General features: G+C 44.9%; 1 protein-coding gene across 1 annotated transcript in view; it reads right to left on the bottom strand.

The window, feature by feature from the left end:
* The window catches only part of RHOBTB3 (Rho related BTB domain containing 3), a 49,559-nt gene extending 37,027 nt beyond the window's left edge, over nucleotides 1-12,532 (bottom strand). Inside the window, exons 1-4 of the mRNA XM_064439567.1 lie at nucleotides 12,468-12,532; nucleotides 10,959-11,039; nucleotides 8,050-8,368; nucleotides 325-517 (exon numbers count right to left, since the gene is read on the bottom strand). Of these exons, the coding sequence (XP_064295637.1) occupies nucleotides 325-517; nucleotides 8,050-8,368; nucleotides 10,959-11,039; nucleotides 12,468-12,532 (658 nt within the window). The remainder of the gene's footprint in view (nucleotides 1-324; nucleotides 518-8,049; nucleotides 8,369-10,958; nucleotides 11,040-12,467) is intronic.
* Between the last annotated feature and the right edge of the window lie 456 nt (nucleotides 12,533-12,988).

Here is a 12,988-nt window from a genome sequence, read left to right as displayed (position 1 = left end):
TTGGGTTTATCTCATGCACTCAGATGCATGCTGGTTAATCCAAAGCACAAGAGTTAATCCCCATGTGTGATGGCTCCACAAGAATAGTTGTTGCAGAGGTCAAAGCAGGATAAGATGCCTTTCATCACCAGGGTTAATTAAGCATAAAGTTCTTGCCAATACACCAGGCTACAGAACTGTAATACATGCACAAATTACTGTCTCCCTGACAGACTAATTGTTTCTTTTAACAACTTGGAAAAACACTCAGCTTCTACTGAAGTTATGGCATCTCTAACCTCCAAGTGAGATTTTAACTGTTACTACAGGAGACTGGATACGTACCGTTTTTTCTTGCACCAATAGCAGAAACTATTACTGGAACTGAAGAGTTGTTTAATGCTTTTTTTATCATTGGGATATAACGGTCCTTTAGTTCTTGAAATGAATTCTTGTCATTGACAGAGTATTTAATCACAATAATATCAGCTCCTCCAATGAGACTGCGAGAGGTGTACCAGTCACTGTCAAATATGTCCTAAATAGAAAAAACACTGATGAAGAATTTCCTGTCTATAAAGGAAAAGGTGAACTATTGAACAGTCTTAATGCAAAACCTTACAGAAGTATTTTTAACTGATAAGTTAATCTCTATTTGAAGACATGAAACAAATTGCAGAATTCATGCTTTGTAATTTCCTTGTTTGGAGAACAAGTTGTTTATTATAAAAAATGATAAATCTGTCTTCTGATTTCAGGAATTCTTCAGAGAGAAGAAAAAACAGGGTTTTTCTAAGAAAATGCTTTGCAGGAAGAAACTTTACTGGTTTACTTACTTATTTTTCAAACTTTTTAATTAAATGAAAGCAGCTTCAGTGGTAGAGTTTTGCAGCAATTCATACAAAACCATTATTTATCATAACATTTTAGGGAAAGGGTTACACGGAAGTATGCCATGTGCCTATGAACATTTAAATGCAATTTTCAACATTTGATGTGATTTTTATCTGCTTCGCAAGAGCTTCCATGTGGCTTTACAAGCATTTATGTCTTCAAGATAAGGACTTTAATCACATAACTAAACTTTCTTTTCTTGTCTTCACATTCGTCATTGTTCTGTGCTTTAAGACTTGCACTCTAAAATTATTTTGTGCCCTGTTAATTCACAACTATGCTGTATCCACATGTAATGCACAGTTATTACTTGTACGTTTGTCATTATAACTAGAATTTCACAATTTCTGCTTTAACTAAAGGTAGCTCATAAGTACCAATGGAAGCCATGGCTTTGCACATATGCGCAATTGAAAAATTCTTGATAGAAATCCGAAACGGGTCCAGAGAACTGAAAATCAACTCAACAAGCTAAAACAGTACTACTGCTTGGAACAGAGAGACCTTATCGTAGACTTCCAAGTGAACACAAAAGGAGTGACAAAAGGGACCCAAAGTTTGGGCTGGGGATGGTTGATGTGATTTTTGAAGAACAGGTCACGGAAATAAGAGCATTACAGATGGGAACCAGAGAAATACATGAGAGATTATTAACACCAGCAAGTGGCCTGCATTGTCAATTTCATTATTTTTGATCACTTCAAAAGGGTCATTGTTTCAAACCTGTGGTGAAGCAGCTGCCATGCTCTCAAGTACAAGAGGTAGCGTGAACTTGATGGGAACGTATCAGTGGGCAAATATTTGCCTAGGCTGTCAGTGCATGTCGCACCCAATACAAACCTTGCATTTACAAAGGAATTAGCGAGGACATAAAGTATAATAGGCCATTATTATGTTTAATAATGGATTTCTTAATTAATTATTTTTATTAATTTCTTTTGTATTATCTATTTTATATATTATCTATTATAATTATATTTCAATTATATACATATTAAAATAAAATGTTAATAATTTAAAAACAAATACACACCAGACACGCTCTGCTCTGGCCCTAGCCCTCATCCTGGCCTTCCAAGGGGAGCACTGACCTGTAAAACACCAGCCCAGAGACCCTCCATGCCCTAACCCCAACCAATGGCAGCTCTACTGCTCATCTCATCGACGGGAATCTCCACAGAGTACCTCGAAGTAGACTTGTGTTTGTCTGTGTGAGCATGCTCGTGCACGTAACACAACAGCAGCCTAAGAGGTCAATACCATAAAGAAAAATAAAACACCCCAAAGAACATCATAAAGAACATTTATTTTCCAATGAAAGTAATACTGATAAGAAAAGCAGTCGTGTTTTGGAACACAAAACAACAGAAGGAAAGCATGGCCATTACCTTATACAATTCCCCTACCCTTTCTGTATTTAGCCCAACTTGCCATATTTCCGTCTCCGCAGGTGTGGGGAAACTGAGCAAAAATCCGCACTGAAAACAGCCACTCAGCTGTGCAAATACACCTCTGTTTAACTATTAGGGGAAATAAATCCTACGGAGCTGCGGTGCAGGCTGTAACAGCTGTCCAGGTGTGGGTGGCTGCACGTTGCAGCAGGTTTGTGGAGGTCTGTGCTTTCCACTGCCCCGTGCCACCACTGTCTGTCTCTGTTAATGCTATCGCGAAGGTTTTTACCAAAGTTTATGAAGTTCTGGTGGGGCCGGACTCCACCTGCGCAAGGTGAGAGACAGCCAGGGGCACACCAAGAGGTGAAAAACACAGAGCGTGCCAACTGATGTCTCATGACACCTGATTTCTGCTGTTGTTCTGCAGTTCCCCTATGCCCTCACATATCTGATTTAACGCCCCCAAAGCCCATTCTTGAAGACGGATGCTACGCTTAAAAACACAGAGGGGAAAGAGATGCTCCCAGAGGTCGTGTTGCAATTTATTTTGTAATGTACCAGCATAGCATAGTCTGCTCTGCGATGGGAAAGTCCTCCAAAGCGTCTCTGACAACGAAGAGTTATCTATCCAAAGCATCACTGAGACAGATCATCTGGAGCCTTAGCCAGGTTAAGCTAGTTTACTTGATTCACGCTTTTAGGGAAGCTTTCATGCAAAAACGGCAGAGGGAGTTTCTTCAGATGATGAACAACAGTTCAGATTCTGGAATAACCTTAATTCCAGGCTCCAACTATGGAATGTATGTAGCAGCTATTCCTCATCATGCTTCCTCCTCTTGGCACAGTCCATTTCTCAAGACAGCCATTGACAAAAGGGAAAAGTAACTGCATAGCTAAGGTTATTATAATATGACCTTACTAATTATAATTATACTCCTATCGCTGTTCCTCTCAGGACTTATTAGAAAAAAGCTTCATTCTTTCCTTGCATGTCTCCATTATACATGTCTCCTAATATATTCTTGCCATTAGAAAATCATACTTCTCATGGATTAATGTTGAAAATAAAGCCTTCAGAGACAACGAAGATGCATTTTTCCTACACAGTCACATGAACCCTCAAGAGGACAATACTCGCTTTGTTAAAAATAATGTATGAATGCCTTTATGGAATGGCAGTGGAATCCACTGTGCCCTTGCAAAGCCCACACTCTTTCTGAAAGCTGCCTGTAAATGTCCCCAAGCCCACCTACCCTGGCCCTTGGTCTGGGGCATCCGCGATAGCAAACACTCTCTGGGAGGGCAAGGGAGCCTGGCCATCCCCAAAGACCACTGCTCTGGGATTTGCACTGGGAATACTGGGAAGTTCATCTCTCTCCAGGATCCATTTACTGACATGTTCCCCATTAACAGAGCCTTCTTTCCAGAGACGCTTTTCACACCACATACCAGAGCCTTCCCCTTTTTCTCAGGGTTTCTCTGCAATTTCTAATCAGTCGGGTCTGCAGCAGAACCAATTTTGCAGCTGTACCCTCCATAACTTACTACTCCTCTGAATTTACTCAGGATACAATCATTTACTGGAAACTGCCAACTTCAGACAGCCAAGCTTAAAAATGAGAAAGGATGACATGCTAAAAAAGGGAAGTTGCAAGCTACGGTTTCGTACTGAAGCAGTAATTTGACTTGATTTCTAAAAACAATACATAAAATTTAAAAGTGGATCAGATTCCTTTACCTTCAGACACGTTAAGGGCCAGCCAGCCTAGCGAGCACACGGAGCACAAGGATGCTCATGCAGGGAAAAAAGCCAGATAACTGCACCATGGATGCCACGGACATAAGAAAGCCACAGGGTTCAAGCAAATACTACTGTTGGTGCAGTGAAAAAAGCAGGCAGAAAAAAGTGAAAAGACTCAGGGAAAGAAATTGTTGAATGGGAGAATAAAAAAAAATAATAAATCACAGAACACCTTTCCAAAATCGCAGTTAATGTGTTTGAGCACTAGCGGGTCCCCTGGAGGTCTGCCGCTCTGCGCAAGCCCCTGAGCAGGCGCAAACACAGCACAGCATCCACCCCCCTGCGAGTGCCGAACCCAGCACAAGGCACTCTCCAACACCCAGCTGCAAGAGAGCAGTTTTTACAAACTAAGGGAAAACAAAAAAATTCTGGAGGTACTGTTCCCGGGAGGGGAGAACTCCCCACAACCAGGCAAGAACAAAAACACAAACCCAGGTGGCTCACAGCGGGGAAAAAATTACACAGGAGAGCAAGATCCCCAGCCCAGGGCTGGAACACCCCCATATCCCTGCAGTAACGCTCCAAACAAGAGAGGTAACGCAGGTAGGGGACACTCACGGTGCAGTTGTCATTGTGCCATTTCTTTCTGAGTATCATAATTAAATGTATCAAATCATGAATTATAGCTCCTATGCTATGCTTCGTTCTGAAGTTGAGGAAGGCTCACATGCCACCAGCTATTACGAATTTTGCCTGCACTTTTTCTGCAGTTTTCACTTGTATGTGTGCAAAAGCTTAACAAAATTCAGCATGAAGTGGTTGAAGCTGGAAGCTACACACAAGCCAATAAAATGGCAACTCGGTCCCCAAGACTGACAAATCTGATATAAATGTTAAATAAAGCAACATTTACCAAAGCAAATCTTAAAATTCATCTTGCAAATCACTCCTTGTGAGCTCCCATACTGAGGTTCACCTCCCAAAAAATCAGAAAAACTGGGACGAGCTAGTTCAACATGCTTTATGGGAACAACACTTGAGCAGCACGGATTAGCAACTCATCAGCTATTAAAATCACAATATTCAGCACGGATGTTAACACGAATACACATTTTCCCGAGTTCTTTATATCTCCTCTCATCCTGGGTCTGCATTTTTCATCAAAATGTTCTCCAGCCACATGAATCACAAGGATGTTGGCCCAATTGCGTATCCGTGCCCTGCACGCGAGAGATGCTGGCACGCAGCTTTGCAAACGTAGCTCAGGGCACAGCGGGCCATAGTGATATACCCAGCAACGGACACACGGAGACCAACGCAGTTTTGGGAACAGTGACATTTTACCTCCGGATTTTGAAAAGTCAGCTCCACCGCTATCTCTACAACCCCGTGTCATCTGCGATAATGACAGCATCCTCCCCAAAGCCGGCACTTCCATTCATCACCCTGCAACCGCCAGAGGAAAGAGAGCTCCTCGCAACGTGCTGCCGCGGGTTTGCACGTGGGCAAACATGAATTTATCCTTGTAATTTTCTAAGCCAATCAATATCAAAGAATATAGAACCTGCACAGGCAGTTAAAATATTTATGGAGCCTCTGTGTGAAACAGCAGTGCCACGGCAGGTTGGGAACACATTTCTCCCATGTCTGTCTGTACCATCTGATGGGCATGGCCTTGGGTAATCGTGCCCAAGAAGCCAGTTTGGCAGACACCTTCAGTAACACTCATGATATAAAACACCACGCTTTCACGGCAGCACTGCTGCTGTTTCACCAACCACGTACCCAGCAGGATGATGCCACCGCGCCACTGTTCACTGCGTGGTCCAGACCTTCCACGTTTCTCCAACTCATCAGTACCTGAGCACCTCAGCAGCTGCTGAGAAACCTGGCTGCAGCCATTTCAGAGAGACATATAGTACATAGTAAGATGGCCAGCATCATAGTATCACCGGGACGAGTTCTGCTGAAGGCACCTGAGCTGTTGACCCCTCCTGCAGACTCAAGAGAGTTGAGCAGTGTCCTGGGCTGACAAGACACGTGCAGCAGCAGACCGAAACACGAGCAAACGCACCCTGTACCACAACCCGCCTGATAAAAGAACCTGCCCATGCACTGGGGTGCTCTGCTTGGTACACTTGAAGCTACGCTGCTTTTCCAGACTGATAGCAGCAGAGGACAAAGAGCACTTTGCTGTCCTTGAGTTTGGAGACTCACAGCTATCAGCGCAGCCAGTTGCCAAGTCTATGTCTAGGACTGGCTTGCCTTAATCATATAGATTTAATCTAGATCAGATACACACCTCTGGTAAAATGCAAATCCACCTTTCCATTATGCTCAGATGACAGAGATGGAAATAATGCAAGGCCCACCACACCACCACCTCTATGTGTCAGTAACGTGCAACAAGAACCCTTTTCCATGACGAACAGGACATACCGACAACAACAATTCTTGAGGCAATGTCAGTAAAGATTTCCAACTGCCACGTACCATTTCCCAGGTTACCAGAGGTACAGTCCTGAAAGGACCTCTGTGAGGTAGCCAACCTCAAGCATCCAGCCTTTGGAAAGCAATCCTGCTATGCTTAACTCTCTAACAAGGAGAGTTTTACTCGGAACTAAGAGCAGAGTCCTGCTGCAGAGTCCAGTCCGCCTAACTGAGATGTCTTCTACTAAGCAAAACAAGCCAATTTTTTTCTTTATTATTCCCAGTAATAGATCTTGTGCCTCCTTCAGCTGATAAAGGGAAAAACAACAGTCCTCAAAAACACAAAGCTGCATACAATAACAAGCTGGCTTTTCAAGGGCAAAAATGATAAGGTCTCCTCAACTGCAGAACCTTGTTTTGTAGAAGAGAAAATGCAAATAAAACGACACAAAACCACATGAACTGCGTCTCTAGTCTAGGTCCTTTCTTCTGCCCTTCTGCAGCTACCCCTGCCTGCCCTCCCCCCTCCCCTACCCACCTCCAGTCCTCTGAAACACCCTTTGAAGTCCTAAAGCCTTAATTTATATTCAGGAGCTTTTACTCATTGCTGCGCTCAAATGACTCCGGCAAACTGCACGTGCAGGTCACATGTGGCTTCAGAAGCTAAAAACAGGATCCCCCAGTCCATCTGAACCGGCATCTGTACGCGCAGCTGACGAAAAAAAGCATGAGAAACAAGAGAACAGAAGGATAGTCACACTGGAACATTCCGTTTTTAAGATTACAGACTTCTGATCATGTATTCCTGGGGCTGTCAGGATTCCTGCAGATTCCAAAAAAAGTTTCCCTTACAGGACTGCAAAAAATCAACCTAAGGACAGAGTTACGGAGCTGAAATTGATTATTGCTCTGATTTTTAAAAGCTGCTAAGCTTAGTTTTTTCTAGGGCTACTAAGTAGTCATTAAATATTTTTAAATTTAGATTATCAGTATCATTTCTTACATAATCATTGATCTGCTCATACCCATAACCAAGTTATCTCACTTACTCACAAAAGTGCTGACAACCTGGCGCGGTGCCAAAATCCTTTTTTTTTTTTTTCTTTTTACCTCCAAATAAAGAAGAAAATGTTCAGATGTGATTACTCATAATAACAGAAGAAAAACGACCCCATATACCGTATTTTGCAAGATATCAGATCTTATAATCTGTCACTTTTCAAAGCTGGAAAACTCGCTACCTTTTCAGTTTTACAGAAAAAAAGTTTTGTTTTATTGCTGATAACTATTTGGAGAGAGTGCTTGTGATGCAGTGTCACAGAAGTGGGGTTCTCCTTCAATAAAGTTTTCACTCAACAGCACAGTCGAAAATATCACCTTCCCATAGAGGAGGTCGGCAGCGGCGTGTTAATGAGAAACTTTCTGTAGCACCTTGGGGACTTTCCAGCATTTGCCCGGTTTATATTTTACACGACTTTACTATTTGCAATAATTCAAATACAAATAAAATCCCACAATAATGAAAATAAATTAAGAATTAAGATATATCTTCATTTGTTTAAAACAGCTTCTACTGTTACGTGCAGTTGAGAATATCGGCGTGCGATCCCTTACCCAGACAGGGCAGTCGTGTACCACCAGTCTGACGTTTCCGAACACGCAGGCTTGATACTGGGTAAAAGCCGGGTTTCCAGCATGACCGGCAGACAAGCTGCTGTCGATCTGGGAAATCAGAGCGCTCCTCCCGAGATAGCCCCAGATCAGGCTCGGCTGCTGACTGTCCTCAGAAAAGCCGTCTCTTTCGTTCCCAAAGGCTGCAATGTTAACCGACCTAAAGTAAAAAAAAAAAATAAAATAAAATAAGGACAGAGCCGTGTTAACAAAGATGAAAGGCAGGGATAACAGGAAGAAGAGGAAAAAAAATAAAAATCCCCTTAGATCAAAACTAACATGTTAATCCCTCCAAATCCCCTTCCCGCCCTGGACGTCAGCAGCCCCGCCGCCGCCAGCGACACACGTACATCGTCAGACCCCGGCGCGGGGCGGGCGCGGAGCGGGGCAGCAGCCTGCAAACGCCGCCTGCGCTACGGACCCCCGCCCGGCCCCGCGCCTTATATGCCCGCGGCCCCCCGCGCCCCGCTCCCGGCGCACCCCCCCGCCGGCGCCCAGCCCGCCTACAGTCGCTGCCGGCGGGGGTGGGCGAGGGGCTGCGGCCGCCCGCCGGAGCGGGGGGCAGCGGGGGGCGGGCGGGGGGCGGCACCGCGGGCGGCCGCAGGTGAGCGCCCGGCGCGCCCGCTCCGTCACGGCCACCGCATCCTGACGTCACGCAGCCGGAGCGGAGCGCACGCAACGGGCCCGCGCGGCGCGGCAGGGCCGGCGGAGGCGGGGGAAGGCGCCGGCCTCCGGCCCCTGGGCGGGGGGCTTCCGCAGGGGACGCTGCTGGGGCCGCCCGGCGGGAGAAGGAGCGGCGTCGCGACAGCCGGTGGCGGCCGGAGCTCCCCTGCCCCAGAGGCAGCCGCACCGCGGGACTGCCACAGCTGAAGGGCAGCGGCGCACCAAAACCCCTGTTAAAGTTGTGGTTTGGGTTTTTTTAGGTGAATACGATCTCTTTCTTCAGTATTAGGCTGATAGTTTCTCAAATGCCCGCACAGACTTTTTTAGTGCCCTTGTGCTGCCTAAAGCACTGCTTTCAAAAACGGACGATCTCTAATTATAATAAAATAAACACAACTACCCGGAACCAAATCCCTTCTAAAACGGCACATTATCTGTCAGATACCACTACACACATGGGAGTAAAAAAAGAGAGTAAAAGTACTTCAGGCACATTTCATGATAAACAAACACCCTCTATTATGTGAACACATGCCACTCTTAATCCCACGGGCAAGAACTCATTCAACGCAGGTCTTGATACGATTATCCACAGAATAATTAACAGACCTTTGCCTGAAACAGTCCATACTCTGAGCAAGGTAATATCGCACGGTTGGCAAGTGTGGGAGATGAAAACTGATGTCACTGTCAAATTTTTAGACCAATTTTATATTGATTGGCCAGGTGATTTTTAAAAATCATAAGCATTACTATCTGTTGTATGCTATTGAAGTCAGGTATTACCTTTTATATTTTTATTATAAATTCTATGGGCTTTCTAAAAAACCAGAAAAAAAACCCCACCATTAAAAAACCCAATATAAAATTCACCAACTTTTTTGTTTCCCCATGTTTTTTCACATTCCAGTTTCTTCCACTTTTAAAGCTCACTGTGCTTAGAAAACTAATAAACAAATGACAGATGGGGGATTTGGTGTCCCCGTCCATGTGTCGTCCCCCCAATCCCTGTCCCCCCCCAAAAAAAAACCCCACCAAACTTTGAATCCATATTCCTTAGGTGAGTTAAAAAAATATAGGCAATTAAAGGAAGCCACTGTTCCCCAGATGATCCTCAGACTGTGATATGTCATATTCCACACCCAAATCCTCATTAGTGTCCAAACACTGGACATATGAAGTCCATTTTGTGACAGCTGACACAATCAGAGGCGTCACACTCTTTCAACCGTGCCTATTGATGTAGTTTTTAATGGGCACTGAATATCCCTTGGAATCCCTAAGTCTGAACTTGTAGTGGTCTGGATGCTGAAAGTGAGGAAACCTTTGAGAAAAAAGTTTTTTACAACACTAGTGAACAAAACCCAGTGCAGCTGAACGCACACGCATGCACGCACATATACCCACACAGAAATGCATATGTACACAGACATACACATACGTGTATGTATCTGCATACACCCGGATCACATACGTTTACGTACATATGCACACATGCAGGCGTGCACCCAGAGAGAGCTGTAACTCCAGGAAAAACTGGGCTGGTAAATGAGGCAGCCCTAGGAGAAGTGAGCCAATTAGCCCAAACTCCAATTAGTATAGCTTAGTCTTTGCTGTAGACCTAGCCCGGCCCAAAGGTGCAAAGGGCAGGGGTGCCAACGGAGGTGGAGGGTCACAGAAAACAGTTGTTTTCCTCTCACTCCTTCCTGGAGCCACCTGGGCAGCTAATTAGGACTGCAAGAAGCATTAATTCTGGCAAATTATGCAGATGGTGGCTGTGGGATTCGTTTCTCCAGGAAAACAGCACTTAAAGCTCACAGCACTAAAGCACCGTACTGTTTTAGTAACACTTCAGCAATCAGAAGATTTAAAACAACATTTAGAAGGCAAACATTAAAATTGGATGAAAACACTGCCTGTTCTTCTGTGAAAGTAGGTCCACAGTCCTATTTTTGTCTGCCTGGCTGAGGGACTGCGTAGATAGGTTTCAAACAAACAAATTTTAAAAAACAAAACGAAAGAAAAAACCAGAAAAGGAAATGTGTTTGCTTTTGAGGGGTAATAAACACCATGAATGGAGAAGTTGCTCGGTGCCACTACCTCAGACGCATTCTGCAAGTTACGTGGGCACTGCAAGGGAAAGCCATAAAAGATTGTTTAACTGAGAGAAGAGGATTACAGGGGATTGCCTGACTGTTCCCTGTTTGGCAATCTGGAAGTTAAATATCCTGTGATCAGCGAACACCTCAGCCAGGAGGCATTTGCCGTTGCTGCGGACAGACAGCGAAAAAACTGCAGAAAACAGGGAGTCTTTAAAGGGTTCAGAGAACAATGGCATATTTGCTCTCGTGCGCTTTACACTGGAACATTACTACTTTGTTTCAAATTATTTCTGTCGACGCTTTCCAGCAAGTATCTCAGATAAAACAATGAAAACAAGTGCAGAGTCTTTACTGACAAAGGGTAATGATTTTTTCCACGGCAAGAAGATAACTGCAGCCGAGTCAGAGAGGAGGATTTTTAACCTGTGGAGGCTGTAGCCTTTCTTGCGTGGTGGACTCACATGGCCCGTATTTTCAGGACGGTGAGGAGATCCAATACACTTGGATTTAAAGCTGTCGCCAAGGCCTCTCGTTAGCTGAGCTCGCATGCTGCACAGAGCTGCTGCTCTAGGTACATGAGGAACTGCTTTGCTCTAGGAGAGGTAAATTTCCAGGTTCTTTTCAAAGATAGGACATGGGCCCACATAACAGTAATAATACATTTTGGTGAATAGAGGGGTTTCTTCCTACTGTTGCAAAATATAACCTGTGATAGGCTTGACTTTATCGGTGCTCATCCGCACTACGGAGGATGCTGCTGCAAGATCTGCCAGCCGAGACCTCCTGCACAAAGCACGAGCTAACAAAAGGAGTTTTTCTGTCGCTGTAGCCATCTGCCACCATTCAAGCCAACAAGAGCTGCCTGCGGGAGGGAAGGCAAGGAATGAATGGAGGACAGAGTTGAGGACCGCTGATATTTTTCAGTACAACCATGACAGAAAAATAGTGTAGGGTTGACCAGGCCTGCAAGCACGTTTTTCCACCCGTACCTCCTGCCCATGAATACTCAAGCCAGTTTCAGGGACAGCACAAGCAGTCCTGGCCAGAGGTTACCATCCCTCCAGCTGAGCAGATTTCACTGCTGACTCCTTTGAGGAGGTCGCTGGTGGAGATATCAAAGAAAACCAGCACAAACCCTAAGGATTTTGTACCGACTTGTGGTATCGCTATCCTTGGAGGCATTCAGGGTTTCACTGGAAAAGTCCTTGTGCAATCTGAGCTCATTAGACGTGCTTGGAGTGGAGGCTGGGTTAAATGACCTCCAGAGGTGCCCTCCGACGTGAATTATTCCCTGACTCCACGAATCTGACCCCCCTCCTGGAGAGCTACTGCTAAGCCCTGTCCTTCACTTCCTCTTACACCAGATTTCAACCCAAAAACCAACCTCCCGTCCAATCTTGTGGCAACTTAGTTTCTTTACAAAGTTTAATAAGCTTTACAAAAAGCTTCTCAAAGGTCTTTTGAAAATGCAAGAGGATTATTATGCCCACACGACCCCCTTTATCAGCATACTTACCGCCCTTCCTCCAAATGCCAGTGATGCAGGGCTTCACCGGAGCCTCTCCGACACCTTCCCAACACACTGCATTCACCTACGTGTCCCTTGACTGATTCTCTGTCACAGACCCTATCGTCTCACCAGGAACGGCAGCCAGCCCCATCGCTTCGGCATGCCCTAGGCCCCACTGAAGTAGTTTTTGAACATACCACCAGCCTCCCACGGCACCTCCAGTGATAGACAGACCCCAGACCCAGTTTTGTGGTTTCTTATCTGAGGAACACTCTTGTAAACGTTACCTACTCTTGGATGTTTATTAACATCTACTTTCTCTATTTTTTTTTCTAGTGTTACTGTATCAGATCAAATAATGTAACATCAGCCCAATATTGATTCAAAAATATGAAGTGGAAAATGACCTGATGGGAGGAGAAGGACAAAGAAAAATGATACTTTTTCAACATAAGCCGGATGCAGTTTGGAGCAGAACAGAGCTGTGCAAGCAGCTACTGAGCTGTGGAAACTCACTGCTAGCACAGTGACGGTGAGCCGTGGATTACCAGAAGCCAGCTCTGCGGCTGCAGGGCTCCGGTGGAAGAACATCCCCCCAAGCTTGTTG

The sequence above is a fragment of the Phalacrocorax carbo genome, chromosome Z (assembly GCF_963921805.1).
Source record: "Phalacrocorax carbo chromosome Z, bPhaCar2.1, whole genome shotgun sequence".
NCBI classification, from domain to species: Eukaryota; Metazoa; Chordata; class Aves; order Suliformes; family Phalacrocoracidae; genus Phalacrocorax; species Phalacrocorax carbo.
The sequence above is the reverse complement of the archived record's forward strand: the minus strand, read 5'-3'. Positions and strand labels throughout refer to the sequence as shown.